At 44.4% G+C, this 20,783-nt stretch overlaps 1 protein-coding gene across 1 annotated transcript in view; it reads right to left on the bottom strand.

The window, feature by feature from the left end:
- Positions 1 to 9,502: 9,502 nt before the first annotated feature.
- LOC143288740 (uncharacterized) overlaps positions 9,503 to 20,783 on the bottom strand; it is a 40,200-nt gene continuing 28,919 nt past the window's right edge. Inside the window, exon 2 of the mRNA XM_076597366.1 lies at positions 9,503 to 11,927. Coding sequence (XP_076453481.1) covers positions 11,451 to 11,927 — 477 coding nt within the window. The 3' untranslated portion in view covers positions 9,503 to 11,450. The remainder of the gene's footprint in view (positions 11,928 to 20,783) is intronic.

Here is a 20,783-nt window from a genome sequence, read left to right as displayed (position 1 = left end):
ATGATGATCAGAGTGAGCGTCCCACAGCCATACAGTCATGTCATGTATGACGTCACTCTCAGACTGGATAGATTTTTTTGGTATGGGTGTGTGTGATGATGATGATGGTGATGATGATTATCATTATTGTTGTTAATATTATCACGTCCGAAGCTATGATGATCACTGTGACGTCACACAGCCATACAGTCATGCATGACGTCACTTTCAGAAATTGGATGGATTTTTTTGGTATGGAGGCGTTACGGGTGGGGCCTTTGTAATAGGGGTGGGGGTGGAGGTGGGCAGTTCGCGCCATGTATTATTATTATTATTGTTGTTGTTGTTGTTGTTGTCGTCATCATCATTATTGTTATTAGTATCATTAATATCATTATCATCATTATTATCATCATCAACATCATCGGCATTTAGCCGCTGCCGGACGGTAAAGTCTTAGTGAAACATTAGGCCGAGGTTTTCGTGTGTGCAGCAACAGCACTTTCGCGTCACGTAATAGAGCTTTATCCTCGGCATGTTCTGCATGTTTCGTGTGTATCATATATGACAGTCTGTTGTTTCCGTTTCTGACCACCAGAATAGCGACGGAGGCAACTGCTGTCCTGACTATCTGGGCTAGAGTTTATTTTCGTGGAGAGCGTCTTGCCCAGTTTATGTCCGCTCTATCTCGGCCAAGAGGGTTTTTTTTAGTCCAGTAGGCGTTGGAACGGTCTCCAAAGGCCAACTAGCCCCCAAGCCTTCAGCACTATGAGTCAGAGCAATCTTGCCTCCTAGTCCGAGAGCCACAGTCCTTCTTTGAAAACTGAGTTGTGAATGAATTTCCATTGCAGTGGAGAAACCATTGATCATAATATATGTCACACGTTGCTGTGAGCATAACTGTAAGCTCAAGTCAGGCTCTGATATAAGCCATGCAACGATGAAAAGGAAGAAAGAAAGAAAGAAAGAAAGAAAGAAAGAAAGAAAGAAAGAAAGAAAGAAAAAACCCCAACCTTCCGCAGGTTTTTCCGTGGTCGTTGTCATGGGAGTGGTGGTGGTGGTGGTGGTGGTGGTGGAGGTGGTATGCTTTCCCCCACCACCTCTTTTCCCTCCCCTCGGAGGGTGTCTCGGGAAGGAAAAGACGTCGTTGAAGTCATCTTGAGGCTGAGGTCTGTTTCTTTGGGGAAACCCGAAAAGATCTGCCAGAGATGATATGAAAAGCTGACCACCCGGTTTTGTCAGGAGAAAAACCTCGCAAATATATATCTTGTCCATTTGCCACACACACACACACACACATACATACATACACACACACACACACACACACACACACACACACACACACACACACACACACACACACACACACACACACACACACACATATATATATATATATATATCCTTGGTAATGATGTAAAAACAGATCCAAACTACTATACAGGAACAAGCGCTAACTGGAGGTTAACCCCAGTTCTAAATTAACAGACAAAAAAAAAAATCGTTAGTACTGCCTCTCTGTTCAGACCCATCGAAACACTTATTACATCTCTCGTTCTCTCTGGTATCCCTTCTGGGTGACATCTTCAATAGCGTCCTTCAAGAAGTCCAGAAGAATTCAGGATTGTGCTCCCAGGCTAATAGGCTAAACACACACAGAGATCCATTCAACTCTTCTCCTTGAGAACAAGCACTGGCTGCCCACCCATCACATGATAGATTACAAACCAGCTTCAATGTGTTTCAATGTAAAAAAAAAAAAAATCATACTGCATCCAGATAATAATGATACTACTACTACTACTACTGCTACTACTATCATCACCATAATCATTATAATTATTATTATTAGTAGTAGTGGTAGTACTAGCAGTAGTAGTAGTAGTGGTGGTGATGGTGGTATAGTAGAAGTGGTAGTAGTAATAGTAGAAGGAGTAGTAGCAGCAGCAGCAGCAGCAGCAGCAGTAGCAGTAGTCGGAGTTGCTAAAAGTCTATAAGAATTAAGGTATGTAAAAGATGTAATTCTACAACCATAAAGTTTGCAGCACAGTATACAGTACAACACAATACAATATAATGCAATGCAATGCAATGCAATTGATCAGTACAAGACAGACCAAAGAGAAACAAAAGCATACATATAAACCCTCGCTCGTGTACTCAACCATAGGACCTGATAGACAGGCGGATAAACTGACCGGCAGACAAACAGACACATACATGCACACATTCATCCCCCCTTCCCACACAAGCACTCTCTCTTTCCTTCTCTCTCTCCGTCACACACACACACACACGCGCGCGCGCGCACACACACACACACACACAACACACACTCACACACACACACACACACACACACACACACACACACACACACACACACACACACACATATGAGTGGTGCTCTCACCGTAGTGACGCACTCTCTCTTGGGAGACCAACCCAAATCTCGCGCAGAGAAATCTGTTGTGACAAAATGGTAACACAACACAACACAACAAAACGCAATACAATACAATACAATACAATACCGACAACGCCCCTAACACACACACACACACACACACACACACACACACACACACACACACACACACACACACACCCAGTGCCCCCCTCCCCCCTACAAACCCCAGCTCCAACACTCACCCATAGGATCATCCAGAACAGGAGGCCTACGAGTAGTAGTACGCGGCCGTCGAGCCCATTCCGGGACTTGCACGAGTCTGGGCCTCCGTGTTGTCGTCGTCGTCTTTCTCGTCGTTGTCGTCGTCGTAGGCCTCGTTGTTGTAGTAGTTGTGGTGGTGGTGGTAGTGGTAGTGGTGGTGGTGGTGGTAGTGGTAGAAGGTGTAGTTCTCTTCGTCGTCGTCGTAGTAGTAGTTGTCGTAGTCGTCGGTTTCTTCGTCGTCGTTGGTTCAGTCGTCGTTCCGACCTGACTTTTGAGGGGACGGAAGGGTAATGGTTCGAAAGTGTTCCAGCTTTCCCCGGGAACCCCTCCTCCTTCGATGTTGCCGTGAAGGTCCACCATCTGCGATTCTGTTCTGTTGCTCGAGGAGCTGTTGCCGGCTTCCGGGGCATCAGCCGTGGCGTTATAGTACTCTTCGGGAGGGATGTTGAAGAGGAGGGTCTGGTTCACCTCCTCCCCCAGCAGCTCGGAAAATACAGAGTCCACAGGGGGGCCGGTGACGTTCTTGAGCTCCTTGGACCCGAGCAGACCTGTGCTGGTGTTGCTCGTCTCACCCGGAGTGGAGGCGTTTCCGCCAGGACCTACCCAGGAATGTGTCATGGCTTTCAGGACCTCGGACCTTGTCCTGTTGAAGTCTGTCTCGTTGTAGTAGGACGGCATGGAGACGTTGTGGTGCAGGTCGCTGGTGTTGGTGACCAGTTGGGACAGCTCCACACCGTCAGGGCTCAGGTGTAAGGAGCTGTTGGAGTTGGTGCTTTCAGAGCCCACCACGTCCATTGGCGGCAGAGGTGCCGGAGCGGGAGTGGTGGTGGTGGTGGGGTGTATGGTGGGTGTGGTAGTGGGTGTGGTAGTCGTGGTGGTGGGGGATATGGTAGTCGTGATGGTGGTGGTGGGTGTGGTTGTTGGTGTTGTGGTTGTGGATGCTGCTGCAGTTGTGGACTTTTTAGGTGAGGTAGTCATCGTTGCTGTGGATGATGCTGTTGAAGTGGATGCTGTTGTGGTTCTGGGCGTTGTTGAAGTCGTAGGCTTGGTGGTGGTGGGGGTAGACGTCGTGGTTGTCATCGTCGGGGATGTTGTTGTTGAAGCTACGGTTGAGGCCTGTGGTTGCGATGTGGATGCTGCGCTTGTAGTTGATAGCCTTGTTGTGTCTGTCGACGGCGCGGTGGATGTTGTAACCGTGGTGTCTGACATCCCTGACGTGGATGGTGCAGAAGAACTCCCGCTTCCTGAAGACACCCACCTGTTGTTGGACGGACTAGAGATAGTCCCGGCCGTTGTTGTCTCCTGTTGCTGAAAAGGATCAGACCCTTTCCCGGACAAATCCCCTTTCTCGTCCAAGGTGTTGGAAGTCCCTGGAAAGAAAGACGCCTTAGAGCTGACCAGGGTGGGCTCTCTGATGACGCCCACGTTCTGGAAACTGCCTTCTCCCCCAAACGGCGGTGAAGATGTCGTCACGTTGTTCCAGACGTTCGGGGACGTTGTGGAGCTCAGGGAAGACTTCGTGTCGCTTGTGGATTGTTCTGAGGTCGTGGGAAAGGCTGAGATGACGGTAGTGCTGGTCGTGCTTGAAGCTGATGTACTGGTGGACGTTGAAGAACTTGTAACGAAATCTGTCGTTGAAGGAGACGTTGTCGATGTGGATGTGCTGGGCGAACTGACTGTGGTCGACGTCGAAGAAGGCGTCCCTGTGGAAGCAGTCTGTGTTGTTGTCGTCGTCGTCATTTGCTCCGTGGAACTCACCGACAACGCTTGCATTGTTGTCGTCATCGGTTGTTTGGTAGTTTCGGTTGTTGTCGTGGAGGCTGCTGCTGATGAAATGTCGGTCATGGAAAACGGTGTTGTCGAGGAAACGGGGGGAATTCGCGCCACCGAATCACTGCTGGATGGTTGGGTCACAACAGGAACAGTGTCTGTAGATGATGAGGTAAACCCACTGGGGCTTGTGGAAATCACAGTGTTCTGCGTAACAGCCTCAGACGTTGATGTCCGAGAGGGAGAGACCTGCTCTGGTGTAGAAGTTGCGGCAACACTGTCTTTTGTCACTTGTGCCACTGTGGATTTCGTGAATGTTGGTGGGGTGATGTAGGGCTTGAGCCCAAATGGGGGAGGGGGAGAAGGGGGTACGTTACGATTTGTGTCCCCTGAATTGTCTGTGTGCACGTGACTTGTCCAGTCGATGACGGGCACAGGAAGGTTAGCTTCTGGACCTGGGAGGACAGTAAAAAAAAAGAAAAATCATCATTAGCTTTTGTTCGTTTTCATAGCTGTGCGTGCATGAATGTGCACACAGACACACATACACACTGTTTATTACAAGTACGGTAACATTCTTTCACGGACATTTGTGGATTGCTTGCACACACACACACACACACACACACACACACACACACACACACACACACACACACACACACACACACACTAATAGAGAGGCCATAATGAGGTCAGTTAGGGTCTGCAGGTTCATAATGGGGAAAGTTGAAGTCACCGGGGTCATAATGTGGTCAGTTAAGGTCACAGGGTATGATGGTGTCAGACAGGATCACCAAGGCCATGATGATGTCAGTTAGATTCAACAGGGTCTGGTGAGGGTAGGTAGGGGTAACAAGAGTATTAATGAGGGTCACTAGGGTCACAGTGAGGGCCCCAGGGTCAAAGTGAGGGTAGGTGATATAACGAGGGTCACAGTGAAGGCCAGTGAGAGTTACCAGGGTCATTACGAGGGTCACAGCGTCACAGTGAAGGTCATTAAAGGTCAGCAGATTCATAGTGAGGGTCTCCAAGGTTACTATGAGGGCCAGTGAAGGTCGCCAGTCACAGTGAAGGTCACCAGGGTCATAGTGAATGGCAATGAAAGTTACCAGGGTCATAGTGAAGGTCAGTGTGCGCGACAAGGGTCAACATTCCGGGTGTGTTTATTTTGATCATATCCACCGGACAAAACAGCGACGTCACCGTCTAAAATCACGAAAGATGAACATACTGAAATCAACAAACAATAGAAAAATTTTTTCGTGTAGTTCAAGGACTTTTAAAGGACTGTTCAGCATCTGGCACTGTCCTTATTGTATCATGGTCCGGCAGTTGTTAATCCCAAAGAGATCTGTGAGTGTGTGCACCGTGCTGTACGTGCACTTTCATGTTTTAGCAGAGGTGTATTTGGTTTTTATGTTTAGTATTGTGTTAGTGTCTGAAGTCCCTTCAATGCCTCTTTGCTTTCCTTTTTGTTTACTCACTTACTCCATTGCTTTGCGAATGTAGTGCATGCATTGGATGTGTTTAAGTCTTTTGTTATCATGCAGTGGGGTGCGCAAAGGGTGGGTAAATGAAAAACACCACAATTTGATGGTGCAAATGAATCCCTTTGTCTCCTTGTCTCTTTTTCAAGGCGTCATGTGACTCAGTTATCTGCGTTGTGTGTGTGTGTGTGTGTGTGTGTGTGTGTGTGTGTGTGTGTGTAAAAATTAGTAAGCAGCTGTCCTCTACTCGAATCAGGAATGGGAAGGCCTTTCTTCTTCTTCTCCTGTTCACCAGATTTCTCTAGGTCTGCCGGTTGTGTGTCAAAGCCAGGGTCTCTGCAAACCTTTACTGTCAGTATAACCTTAGTATTCCATGAATTGTCTGTACACCGTCACTCTACTGTGGTTTTGGCTGTGATATTTAACATTCGCAGATGAGTTTGTCTGACTTTAATTTGACTTTTCCACAAAGTATATGAACCACTCTCTAAGTATTAGTCCGCTCTGATTCATTCGTCAAACTATTTGTCGGATATGCAGTTGTCTTTTGATCCCAACTGAATCTATCCCATTTCGGTAATGATTGCTTTGGGAGGCGCTGTGGCTGAATCGGTCAGGCGTTGAGCTTATGATCCAGTGTTCATCAGTGAGTTCGAGTTCGATGCTCCGTTCCGGCATGGTGCTGTGTCCCTGGGGAAGGCCCTTTACCCTGATTGTCCTCACTCCAAGCAGGTGTGAATGGGTACCTGACTTCGGTTGGGGAAGGTTCTTATTCTTCTTGGTTCCTGCCTTCGTGGGGCTGCAACTCCCTTGTTCACTTGTATGGACGAGTGGGCTTTTACGTGCTGGATCGTTTTTACCCCTCCAAGTAGGCAGCCATATCCCGTTTTCGGGAATGTACACGCTGGGTATTTTTTTCTTTTCCATAACCAACCGAACGCTGACATAGATAACAGAATCTGTAACGTGCGTATTTGATCTTCTGCGTGCGTATACACTCGAAGGGGATTCGGGCCGCTAGCAGGTCTGTGCACATATGTTGACCTGGAAGATCAGGGGGAAAAAACTCCCACCTACCAGGTGCACCGAAATTGGGAATCGAACTCCAACGCCGCTGAAACCATTCGTCCACCGCACCAGTCGGGGAAGGTGAAAGCTGCGGAAAGAGAGGACTGGCCCCGCCTTCCATTGCCAAGTCCTAGACACAGCGAATTTGAACTCACTGTCCTGCTGACTGTGAAAAAAAAAAAGGTTGCGGGACCCTGTTTTAACAATTCCTTAACGGGATGCGCAGTTACATGCTTTCGCTCTTCACTTTTGAGGGATCCGGTTGTCCTGGTCTGTGATAATGATGCCATGAAAATAAATGTCTCTACTAAACGACACCGAACGGGAAGTTCCTGGGAAGGTTCTGACATGCGGTCTGAGCCGTCATGCACTTTTTGATGGGGGGGTTCTTTATGTTGCGCAATCTCGTATCAGGCGAAGACTTAAGATTTAGCGGAACATAGGAAAACCGTATTTCTTTGTCCTCTTTTACACGCCGGTAACTTTTCTTCTTTAAAGCCATTAAAGCCAGTTTAAGTTTATTCATTTCATTTGTTCTTGTTTTCCTGTCTTTGTTCTTTAATTCGTTTTTAATTCTTTTCCTTTATTTCTCATGGCTGCCTTAAGGACCGAGCTTACTTCTGTTGACTTGGTAACCGCAGCCTTTTGACATTTCTTTGGGATTCGTAGCCCCGGCCGAAACTCTGGCCATTGTGTGTGTGTGTGTGTGTGTGTGTGTGTGTGTGTGTGTGTGTGTGTGTGTGTGTGTGTGTGTGTGTGTGTGAGTGAGTGTGTGTATGTGTGTGTGTGTGTGTGTGTGTGTGTGCGTGCGTGCACAGGATACTTGATACTCTAACTCACGCGCAACAGTGTTTCAGTGAGCGTACTGACACTCCCCCCCCCCCTCACCCTTGGAGTTTTTTTTGTTCTTGTTTGTCATGTGAAATGATTTTGAATTGTTACAATGAAATAAGATATGAAAAAAAAGTGTTTCTGCATTTTTCTGTGGGTTCTTATAACTTGTTGTAGCATAGGAATTTTTTGTCTCATTTTATTTAAAAAAAAGTTATTTTCTGCTATAACTTTGTCAAAACACTCCACATGCTGTTTGTTCCATCTTGATTCTCACTTGATACCCATTTGTAACCTGTCTGCATGGGATACAACTTGTCTCATTTCAACTACGATTTACATCCAAATACCAGTCAACAGCATGTGAATCGTTTTGTAGAAATATGCTTTTGTTAATCAGCAGTGTAGCAACCTAATTCCTCAGATATTCTCAGGCAGATTTATCTCCCCTCCAACACTCCGTAAATACCGAGCTATTGGCTGTTCCATTCCGTGATACGTAACGTTTAATTTAATCCTTCACAGAAGCTACCATTGTTCAGAGACATGTTCTGCTGGGACTAAAAAACCCCTTGAGTGCCAAACACGTATCTCATACGTGTATAGTGACGTCACTGATGACGTCATCAGAAGGGAAATAACTCTGGAAGACTGAAAATTCACAGAATTTATCTAGAGTGCTATATCCCCAGACCATTTTCTCAGTTCTAGGCACATTCTTTTGAATATTGGATATTGTTTTAGGACTCGAAACCCCACTTTCTACTGTTTTCCCTTGGTGATGAAGGGTTTTTTTTAAAGGTCGGCTTGCGATCCACACGCCTCTTTGGAAACCTGCAAGTGAGGCAGCTGTGTTGGATGGTGGATTGTGGTAAATGCCAGCAGAGTTTGCAGTCTGTGTTAAACAGTGCAGTGTACGTTTTCTTTCTTCCTTTTGCCTGGTGCAGGAACACTTGGAACTGAGACATGAGCGAATATGTCTAAAAATGATGCATTACTGATTGACAGATGTCGCTCAACACGCAAACTGAAGAGGGAAGAAGAATGCATACGAAGCGGACATAAAGCGACAATGGGAATCTGAGACAGAAAGAGAGGAGGAACAGACAGGTAGATAGGTAGATAGATAGACAGACAGACAGATAGATAGAAAGATAGACAGACAGACAGTTAGATAGATAGAGACAAACAGATAGATAGATAGACAGAGAGATAGATATGTAGATAGATAGATAGATGAATAGTTTCATAGATATACAGAGAGGGAGAGACAGACAGACAGAGACAGAGAGAAAAACAGAAATAGAACGAGAGAGAGAGAGAGAGAGAGAGAGAGAGAGAGAAACAGAAATAGAATGAGAGAGAGAGTCAAAGAGAGAGACAGAGAGATGGAGAGACAGAGAGGCAGAGACAGAGGCAGACAGAGTGTCTCTCAGAGAGAGTGAGAGAGACAAACAGTGGGTGGTGGTTAATGCGAACATGGTTCAACATACATGCACACGAAACAAACTAGCAACAATACGACATTAAGCCGATCAACTTCAGTCGTCAAAAAGCTTTGAGATGTGTGACTGTACGAAAGAGAATCCTAACTTTGTGTTGTGCCAGAGGGACATATTCCATTCTCTCCTAAAAAAACACAGACGATGTTTTTTTTTCTTTTCATTTTTTAACTTTGAATGTCCTTTAATGCATAGCCACGCATGTCATCTGTCGGCAGATACATTTTTTTTTCTACACTGGAGAGAAAAATAAAAAGCATGAGCAATGTAAAAACTTCTGCGTCCCATCTCCAAAGTATATCATTTCAAAACTGTTCGACGACTGAAGTTGCAATAGGTACAATAGGTAGGATAAATGCGCAGCGAGCTTGTATACCAAAAGGCGTTAACGCATTTCTTTAACATTCCATAAACTCTAAGCATCTCACAGACTCCATAAGCGCCGTAAACTAGCGCAAAAGCGTTAGAATTAAAGTTGTGCAAAATGCGGCATAATTTTACCTTCAGACGAAACGCTTTTTGACCGAATCTGTAATTTGTTTTTAAAAGGATGGATTGAATAAAAAAAGAAAAGAAAAAAAGTCTTCAACCTTACTATGTGAAAAACCTTAGCATTTTCAACAGCAGATAATACTCTTCCATGATATGTATAAAAGAAAGATTGAATAAGCGTCTAGATCATGTTCCTTCGTCTCTTTTCATATCATCATCTTTTAACAATTTCCAACATTAAGACTGTGAAGGTTTCGATGTCTTTTGACATAAACGTTCCCAAATTATTGACGTTTCAGTGAAAATTTTCCCCAAATTACAGCATTTTACCGAAACCATTCCAAACAGCTGATGTCACTGACATACGTAGGGAGATGGGACAGACAGGGAATTGAACACAAACACAACATGAAAAAATAAGATAAAAAAGAAAAACAAATCGCGGCGCAGGATAATGGCGATGCGGTCTCCAAAAGGAGAGCAATCAGTAACATCTAAACAAATGGAGACGTGTATGGCCACTTGAGAGCATCAAAATTAGCTTAACTGCTTTATTTTGAACGACAAAGCTACTCTTGTTTTTAAACTGAAAGTGAATGACGCCCAAGCTCCTGTGTTCTCTGAAATTTACGAAAAGGAGATGATTTCAGTGGCAAACTGTGCTTTATTACTTTATTATTATCATTTTTCTTTAAGTATTTGAAATTTTGGAAATCCAAATCCTAATACAATCTTGAGTGTGAGGAGAGAAGCGGGGAGAGAGGGAAGGCTGATGTGGATTGATTCAACAAGTACGCTTAAAGAGATAGTTATTCTTTTGATGCTAAAGAGTGACCATACACATCTGGGCAATTTGGCATGTTATCTTCAATACTGCTGCACAAGGTAAGTAGGCATTCTCCGATTACATGCATATTCAGAATAATGTTTTTTTTTGTTTGCTTGGAATAAATCATTCATAACACGTACATCTAAAACATATAAAGACGATAGCATGAATAAAAGAAATCAAATGTTACATTTCCACGTAAAGTTAAATCTATTGATCCAACGGAAGATAATGTGAGCAAAAATATTCAAATCCTGTTGTTCCTTTACAATATCAAAACCATGACAAAAAATCCATATATGCTATAGACCATTCTAATGAATTAGTTTATGTAGCGAATACAAATACTTGTAAAGTTTGGTTCATATAGGGAATACTATATTACAATAAAGGTAAACAGATTATGTAAATACACTGTCCATGCCTTTCAGTCAAGTTTTCTATGGCATCATAACATTGTTGGTTGGAGGACTGACGCATCTTTCTGCACGGATTATCAATGTTTCTCAAAATCGACTGGTCATTGTTTCAATCTGACAGTCATTCAAAGTTATCAATTTCAATTAATGATTATGATTTGAAAACGATGATACTACTACTACTACTGCCGCCGCCGCCGCTGCTACTACTACTATTACTAGTAACTACTACTACTACTACTGATAATGCCAAGAAGAAGAAGCAGAAGAAGAGGAAGAAAAACAAGAACAGGAAGAAGAACAAGAAGAATTCCACGCTCACAGTTTTATACACGCTATGATACTGATTACAAACTTTACATCCTTATATCTATCCAGCCCCGAGGCGGGGTGTTTTTACTGATGGGCTCTGGAATCAGCCTTCTCTTTTCCTCCTCCAATGCTACCTGACTCCAGCAGGAAGTGCAGAATGACGCCGACCGCCAGCGCCACCAGCGCCAGACCCAGCACGCCCAGACACACGTAAGCCGCCGTGCGCCTGCGCCGGGACTTCCGCTTTTCCTCCGCCACTTCCGGTGGCAGACACTTCCGGCTGGAGGCCGGGGCGGAAGTCGTGATGGTGGAAGCGCCGAAGGAAGACACGGACTGGGAGCTGGAGTAGGACCTGGAGGATCTGGAGTGCTTTCCCCCTCCTCCCCCTCCTGTCAGGCTGTGGTCGTGGTGGTGGGGGTCTGGAGTGAGGAAGTAGGTCTCGGCGGGCACGAGGGGGATGTGGTACGGCGACACGCCGCTGCTGTTGCTGTTGCTGTTGCTGTTGCTCCTGTCGTCTCCGCCGGCTTCCTGAGAGAAGCCTCGTCTGAGCGTGGTGATGATCTGGAAGCATTGAGGAACCACATAATTCAGAGATCAAAACGTCTTTTTTTTAATTAAAAAAAAAAAAATTCAAATCTTATCTTATTCTATTTATTTATTTATTTATTATTATTCAAGGATTAAGGTTGTAGCGAAAACCAAAAGAAAAGAGAAGGGTGGACAGTGAACACGTGCGAGAGAAGAGAAGAGAAGAAATGGAGGAAGAGAGGGGTAAGGAGTGGGTGGGTGAGCAGAGATAGACAGACGAGAGAGAAAGCGACATATATATATATATATATATATATATATATATATATATATATAGAGAGAGAGAGAGAGAGAGAGAGAGAGAGAGAACGAGGAAGTCAGAGAGAGAGAGAGTCACACAGAGAGTTACAGAGAGAGAGAGAGAGAGAGAGAGAGAGAGAGAGAGAGAGAGAGAACATAAAGACAGACAGAAAGACAGGCAGGCAGACAGAGATAGAGATAGAGAGACAGACTGACAGTCCGCAGTCTATGATGTACTATCTGTGCTGTTTTGCTCTGGCGATTAGGTAGTGAGATGTCAACACTGGGATGGACACTAGCTGCCCATTCTGCAGTGTTATTTGCCCATATGGCCTTATATATATAGATCTATCTATCTCTCTCTCTATATATGTATATATATATATATATATATACATATATATATATATACATATATATATATATATATATATATGTATATATATTGTTTGGCTTTGAAGTATTGTTTTCACCCCTTTTTTTACGATTGTTTGTAATTTGGTGATGATAAATTCAGCGGAATGGTTGGCGTCCTCAGCATGGCCTAGTCTTATTTGCCATAAGGAGGTAAATGGTTGGGATACTGTGTCATGAACTGTTTTGTGGCTTTGTCTTAGTGTTGTTTTTTTTTTCCTTTTTTTTTTTAATAGATGTGATAGTTTTGTGTTGAGCATTTGTATGGTTTGACGGTCCTGATATGGCCCTGTGCGGTCGGCTGGACTAAGAATTACAAGAATAATAAATAAATTGTCTCCTTAAGAGCGATGACCGCCTCCATGCTCATCCAACGACAGTTCTACCTAATGAGAAGGTGCCACCTCCGAATCATGGTTTGAGCGTGCTTGTTCTATCTGGGCATCAGTTCGTGTCTAAATCGTCTGGGCGTCGGTCGCTTGTAGTTCATCACAGATCGCGTCACTCGGTTGATGCGAGTTTTTGTTCGCGTAACTGATTTCAGTTTAAACCTCTGGTGTATGATACAGTATAGAGTCTCTTGCCCTTCCGACAGTTCCCCAAGAGAGAGAGAGAGAGAGAGAGAGGGAGAGAGAGAGAGAGAGAGAGAGAGAGAGAGAGAGAGAGAGAGAGAGAAGAAGAAGAAGAAGAAGAAAAGAGAAACAGAGAGACAGAGAGCGAGACAACATAAAGACAGGGGTGAACACCCCCCCCCCCTCCTCCCCCACCTCTCACACACAAACAAACAAGCAAACATACACACACACACACATACACATACGCACGCACGCACACACACACACACACACACACACACAACATCAATCCATAAATTCAAAATGAAAAAAAACACCCAAAAAAACACCAACAAACAAACCCAAAAACAAGAACACTGCAACAACAAAACTATTATAGTCAAATAAAATCAAAGCTACCTGAAAAGAAGGCACAAATTGCGGCAAAACGCCGTAAGATGACAATGCAAGCGCAGTGAAAAGACAATCGTGCCATTGTGACTGAAAAGGGGAAGCGGAGCTAATCTCCGCTCGTCAGCCGTGACAACGTTGACAAATACGACAAGCGGAGACACGGAGATAGAAAGAGGAGAGAGAGAGAGAGAGAGAGAGAGAGAGAGAGAGAGAGAGAGAGAGAGAGAGAGAGAGAGATGAATAGGGGGATTGGGAATGGTTGAAGACAGCAGACGAAGAGTTAAGAGAAACGGACAAGAATATTAGCAGTCTTCTGACGCCGTAGTGTTTCATTAGTCTTTCGCTAGTCATCAGTTGTCATGGGAGTTTTGTTCAGAATGACTCATTTGATCTACCATACATTTTTTTTTTCTGTGTTTGTTGGAAGTTTCATGTGTGGTATCTTCCTGGATTTCTTAATGAAGCTCTTTGATCACGAAAATGCTGCTATGCACTGGATCTGGTTTGTGGAATGAGTAGTCTCCGATCGAACGTCTTTCCAGTCTGAGTGATATTTAGAATACTATGTTTATCGTCTGAACAGAACGTTTAGCACAAACTCGACCACAATAACTTAACACCCAGGGCCGATGTATCTTATTACGTAACCATATCAATGTAGTTATATATTCTGTTCTGATGTCAGCAGGTCTTTGCATGTTCCAATGATCTGCTTGAAATGGTGTGCAGTTTTCGTGAAATATCTGAAACCAATGGGTAACTCCCCACCCCCCCACCCTCGCCCCCCTCCTCTTACTGGTTAGTTCTTTGTTGTGAATAAATCATTTACTTTCACCTCACAAGTCAATAATTCTGGAGAAATAAAAAATGATTATGTTTCAATGGCAATATATATATTTTTTTTTAACAGACGAAAGGACATCCTCCCCACCCCTCCAATATTTCACTGGTTGACGTTTCCTGCAGTGGTAAGAGCACAGTCAAAAGAATAGCTTTCATCTCATTGGTCAAGAGATGGGTCACTGATACGACCCACCATTCACTGCCGTCACATTCATTTCGCTGGCGGGGTCAAGCGTTGTCATGTGCTACATCTTGTGAAAATGGCGTAGCTGACCACTGTACGAGCCTGCTGTGGCCTGTTTTTCTTCTCTCTCTCTCTTTCGGTTATTTTGTTTGGACGAGCGAAATATGGATTCTTTTATATGTTGAATTGTCCCATTGTATCCCCCCCCCACCCACCCCCTAACACCTTTTGTGTGTGAGTCGAAGGCCTTCACAATGAATCCTGTGTCAGTGTCAACGTCACTCTCTCTTTTTTCTCTCGCTCTCCTCTGAATGGCTCTTTGTTGGTCAAGATTTAGAGTAAGCTTTGGGCTGTCCCGCCTGGATTATTGTAATTTCTTTCTTGTCAGTTCACTCAGCCACCTCACTGCAAAGCTTCAGAAAGTCCAGAACCATGCTGCTCGCCTTGTCTTTCGTTCCTCTAAATTTGATCACGCCTCTCCTCTCCTTCGTGCTTTACACTGGCTCCCAGCACAAGAAAGAATAATTTACAAAGTCGTCTCTCTTTGTTTCAAGTCCATTGAGGCTACTGGTCCACAGTATCTTTCGGATCTCATTCATCCTTACATACGCTCACGCCAGCTCCGCTCTTCTTCTGACAACCGCCTGCTTAGGATCCTCCTTGTTCGAATCAAAACGTATGGCCAACGCAGTTTTTCATACCAAGCCCCCATTCTTTTGATTCAACTTCCTCAGCCTCTCCGTCACTCATCTTCGCTGCAGTCTCTCAAATCCTGTCTGAAGACCTACCTTTCCCCCTCCTGAATAATCCTCAACAGCTCATCCATTTCCAGTATGGACTTAAATGACTATTAGTGAGCGAGTGAGTTTGAGAATATCAGAATTTGCAGGTTGTATTTCTGATTATGTACAAATTATGATTGTGTGTTAAGACGTGTGTGTGCGTGCGCGGGTGCTTGCGTGTGTTGTGTGTGTGTATGTGTGTGTGTGTTGGGGGGGGGGGGGGGGTGCGGGGAGGGGGGGAAATAATCTAATAATGTTTGGTATCTTGTGTTCACTTTTTTCTTTTTTGATATTTACCTATTTACGTGTGTGTTCTATTTGTAAACGCCCAGGGCTTATTTTATTATGATTTAATAACAACAGCAATAATATATATATATATTTTTAATTAAAAAAGGTTCATTAAAAAAAAAAGCTTTTTGGCTATGACTGATCTTGTTTCCATATATTCATGGGCTTAAACAATTCCCCATCCCCCATTTATATACCGTCCCTCCTCCTCCACCCCCCCACCCCCTCCTCCTAACGATCTTTAGAGGCCATGGGTCATTATGCAAATCAGTTTAGGGACGACTGCTTCCGGCTTCCTGATGCAGTGAACAATCGCTGTTTTTGAATAATTCCTTGGAGTGGCAGCCACATCCCTATGTGATTGCGGCCAGGCTGACCAGACCCCATCCCATATTCTCCAAGACTGCCCCCTGTATGAGAAGATGCGGCAGCAGTCCTGGCCTGGGGGTGCTGACCTCTACACCAAGCTCTGGGGGACGGCAGCCGATCTTCACCGGACGTCCGAGTTTGTGGCATCCCTCGGACTTCGACCCTGACTGCGTAGCTGTCGAACGCAAAGAAGAAGAAGAAGAATAATTCCGCTCCTCCTGCCCCCTCTCTTCATTTCTTTTCATGCGTGTCTGTCTTGATGTCTGTCTGTCTGTCTCCCTCTCTCCTTTTTTCTGTTGTCACAAGGACAGATTGGAAGACTAGGCAATGCCTAAAATCTTTATCCTTGAGTAATAAATTTTTTGAATCTTGAATCTTTTCTCTTTTCCTATTATTTGTCTCAAGTGAGGGAACACTTCTCTAATTTCAGTGATACGTGAAATGATCGTGTTCTCCCCCCCTACCCCCATCCTGATATGTAAAATGTCGCTGTTTATAATCATCACCCACTCTATCTTTTTCTTCGTGTGTCTGTCTGTCCTGTTGTTTGACTATCTTTCTGACTCTCTCTGTGTGTGTGTGTGTGTGTGTGTGTGTGTGTGTGTGTGTGTGTGTGTGTGTGTGTGCGTGTGTGTGTGTCTGTGTGTGTGCTGCTTGTGTGTATATATCTATCTATCTATCTATCTATCTATCTATCTATCTATCTATCTATCTATATATGTGTGTGTGTGTGTGTGTGTGTGTGTGCGTGCGTGTGTGTGCGTGCTGCTTGCGTGTATGTGTGTGTGTGTACACACTGTCCCAAACATGGCAAAGCCAACCCCAGCTATCCATTAATTAGCATTAATGTATGCAAACGCTTGAAAAAACAACAAAAGCAACAGTCTTAGACATTTTTTTTTAAGTTGGGAACTTCCCATGGACGATGGGCCACCACATTCCGATGTAGTGAGGTTATATTCATCGTGCACTTCATCATCGAAAAGATGCCGTGGACATGTTTAGCGTCATTGCAATAGCCGACCGGCTACAATACATTAAAAAAAAATATTCCGATTGGAAAAAAAAATCATCATGGTTAGAGCATTGGATATCTCTGTACTTATTCTTCTTCTTCCATTAACTCACTCATTACGGCCAGTCCTCTCTTCTCCTCTACACAGACCCCTCGGATGTCCAGTGGGTGTCTGAATGACCCAACCTTTAGCTTCCGTCGTCAGAATTGTGGTATTCTTTGTCAACATTCACCTCTTCAGTATAAGAGCCTTCCGCTTGCAATATTTTGATGATGGTAATTGGGGTGAAACGCTGTTAACGTCGTCTCTTTCGCCGTTCGTATGGAGAGAGTTAATTAATGTTCAGCGGTCATAACTTTGACCATTACTAACATTTTCCGTTACACGACCAACATCGACTTGCCGATGACTCTGCCGTGGTCTTTATGCATGCTGGCTATTTTCGTGTCTCCATAACCCACCGAACACTGACATGAGTTACAGGATCTTTAACGTACGTATTTGATCTTCTGCGTGCGTATACACACGAAGGGGGTTCAGGCACTAGCAGGTCTGCACAAATGTTGACCCTGGGAGATCGGAAAAATCACGACCCTTTACCCACCAGGCGCCGTTACCGTGATTCGAACCCGGGACCCTCAGAATGAAAGTCCAACGCTTAAACCACTCGGCTATTGCGCCCGTCAATTAAACTCGGCTATTGCGCCCGTTATTAAAGTTTTACATACAAAGACACAAACACACACTCACACACAAACACATACGCAGGCTCCCCTCATCCCATACACTTGCACGCGCGCGCACCGCCTCCACGCGCACTCATTCACCCAGTGTGTGTGTGTGTGTGTGAGAGAGAGAGAGAGAGAGAGAGAGAGAGAGAGAGAGAGAGAGAGGCATTTTAACCCTACTCTACTGAGATCATTCTCACTAAACGGCTTATCTCTCCCACTTTCGGCAGATGTCTTCCTTGGCAGGACACGTCGCTTCGGTCTACGACAGTGTCGTAATATATGGTCGGAGAACCACCAAAATTTATCGCCCTTGAATTGATTAACGCAAACCGCAGAGAAAGACGTGTCTGTTGCTCCGGGACCAAAGTGTCTGAAACGGGAAAATTATTTCGTGCAAAATAGCGTGAGTGTGGTGCAAATGAGAGGGGAACCACACGTTTCGCCTACTCTTTGTTCTCCAAATCCGGTCCACTCCTTTGTCGCCCTCGTGTCAGTAGGTTCGTTTCGCCTATTCGTTTCGCCTACGCACGCAACAGGTGAAGTCCTGCTCACATTTTCTTATAGAAACTTTTTTCAACTTCAGCTTGCATTTTACATGTGAAGTCATACTCACATCTCCTGACAGAACCTTTTTTTTTTTCAACTTCAGCTTCTAAGAAAACAGAGTCAGTCCATGCATTTTGCACGAATACAAAACATCTTTATTCATCCGACTGGGGATTATCTATTATTGATTATACAACTTAACATATTTCAAATATATTACACGGAAAAAAAAGAGAAAAAAAAAAAGAGTGGCGCTGTAGTGTAGCGACGTGCTCTCCCTGGGGAGAGCAGCCCGAATTTCACACAGAGAAATCTGTTGTGATAAAAAGAAATACAAACAAACAAACAAACATTAGTCATCAGAATTGAATCTGAAACTGGATGTGCATTGTGTCTTCTGAACTCCGAAAAGCACATAAAACAGCCATCCATAGACGAAACGAACGCCTGAAAAGGACTGAAGACGCCTTTATAAACAGGCAAAAGTCTCATTCAAAAGCTGGACTCAATGCTCATATGCAACTGACAATTAGAATGCACATTTAGACAGACGTTGATGCCATTAATGAACTTAATCAAAATGTAGTTGGATGTCCACGGTACTGCAGTGGACAAGGTATAGGCGAAACGAACGTATTTGACAGTCAGTTGTCAAAACACGTGCAGGCAAAACGCGCATACGCGAAATGTAGCGCACCGGATGTGAGGGACCATTTCAAGAGGCTAGTCACCATGAAAAAGGTAATTTCACAATAATTATGATCGATTTAAAAGCAGGACTGGTTAAAGATAACATTGTAGATAAGGGGATGGGGGTGTCAGATATAAAGGCTACTTGTCACTTTGTTCAGACTTTTGTTGTTTGCAGGAAAATGAAAAGTGCTGGAAATTTGGTGACTCCAAATGTGATAAATGATTGATGAAAAAAATGTGAGAGGGTGTTTGCAGAACTATCACGTGCTCCCCCGCCTCACCTGCGTTTATTTAGTGTTTGATGAACATGTTAAGATGCTCTTAAGTCTTCACTTAAATAGTGTATGTGATCTTTTTACCGATGATATGTACTGTATATGCCACAACCCGACATCCCCTTAAAAAAAAAAAAAAAAAAAAAAAAATCCCACAACTGAAAGGACATTTTTACGAGTCAGAACGGGGATCACAAAGGCAGACTACTGTAGGTTCTCATTCAGGTAGACAATTACATCACACGGCTGCACTCCGCATTTCCAGTCAAAATACATCCCGACCTCAAGCAAGGCTCGAGATATGCTACAGACACCACCTACGTCAGTTTAACGTCAGTTTAACTCACTCAGTACGGCCAGTCCTCTCTTCTCCTCTGCACAAACCCCTCGGATGTCCAGTGGGTGTCTGAATGACCCAACCTTTAGCTTCCGTCGTCAGAATTGTGGTATTCTTTGTCAACATTCACCTCTTCAGTATAAGTCTTCCTCTTGCAATATTTTGATGATGGTAATTGGGGTGAAACGCTGTTAACGTCGTTTCTTTCGCCGTTCGTATGGAGAGAGTTAAGCAGCTACTCAAAGACGAGTAAGTGAGGTGGATTTTTCACGACTGTGTGTACCCTTTCTTCCCACCTGAGCTACATACCCGACGCTGGTCAGCAGCCGACCACGAGCCGAAACAATCCGCGGGTAATGTCCTGTTTCAGCGTCCTAACTTATTGCACCTATTTAAACGAAACAGTTTCGCGTGTTTTGGAACAGATGCACATGAGAAATGACAAGTTGCGTGTAGTCGACCCTTCTAAAATCAAGAAATAGGCACAACACGATGCTAAATGACCCATAACATGAACCCGAACCGACACTTGTCGTCTCAAGCCGCCATGTTTTTTGTTTGCATTTTCATGGTATGCGGAACCGAAATGGGAAAAAGCAAGATGGCGGCATGTTAGTTTTGTGACTGAATCCGCACCAAAACTGAGCAGAATAACGTTTAAAGTAAGAGTCGAAAGCCACTGAAAATGGATTTCAACATCTAATAATGGTAATGTCGTTTCATCTGGGGGGGTGGGGGGGGGGGGGGGGGGAGCCGGTAAAACAGTCCCCTGAATGTTAGGACGCTAAAAAAAAGGACTAAACTCAATCTGCTGTTTGCCTGTGTTGGGGTTTGGACCCAGAACTCCACAGTCGCCTGTCCGTGAGTGCTACCAACGTAGCCACGATCGAAAGTGGGGTAAAAGAAATCTTAAAGCTGAACTGGAAGAGACGCAGCGAACTGTTTGTGAATCTGCGCTATTCTTTCAACAGACATGACGCGCTGTGCTTTGCACGTGCAGTACGTGTCTCCCCGAGCTGCCTACAACAGAGAGTTGGATATGACTGACACCCACTGTGTGTGTGTGTGTGTGTTGGAGCTCATGACGTTTATATGTATTTGACTGTGCTTTCATATCTGTGAAACTGCGTGTTTGGTGCA

This window comes from Babylonia areolata, chromosome 13 (genome assembly GCF_041734735.1).
Source record: "Babylonia areolata isolate BAREFJ2019XMU chromosome 13, ASM4173473v1, whole genome shotgun sequence".
Classification (NCBI taxonomy): domain Eukaryota; kingdom Metazoa; phylum Mollusca; class Gastropoda; order Neogastropoda; family Buccinidae; genus Babylonia; species Babylonia areolata.
This window is presented reverse-complemented; position numbering and strand designations above follow the sequence as displayed.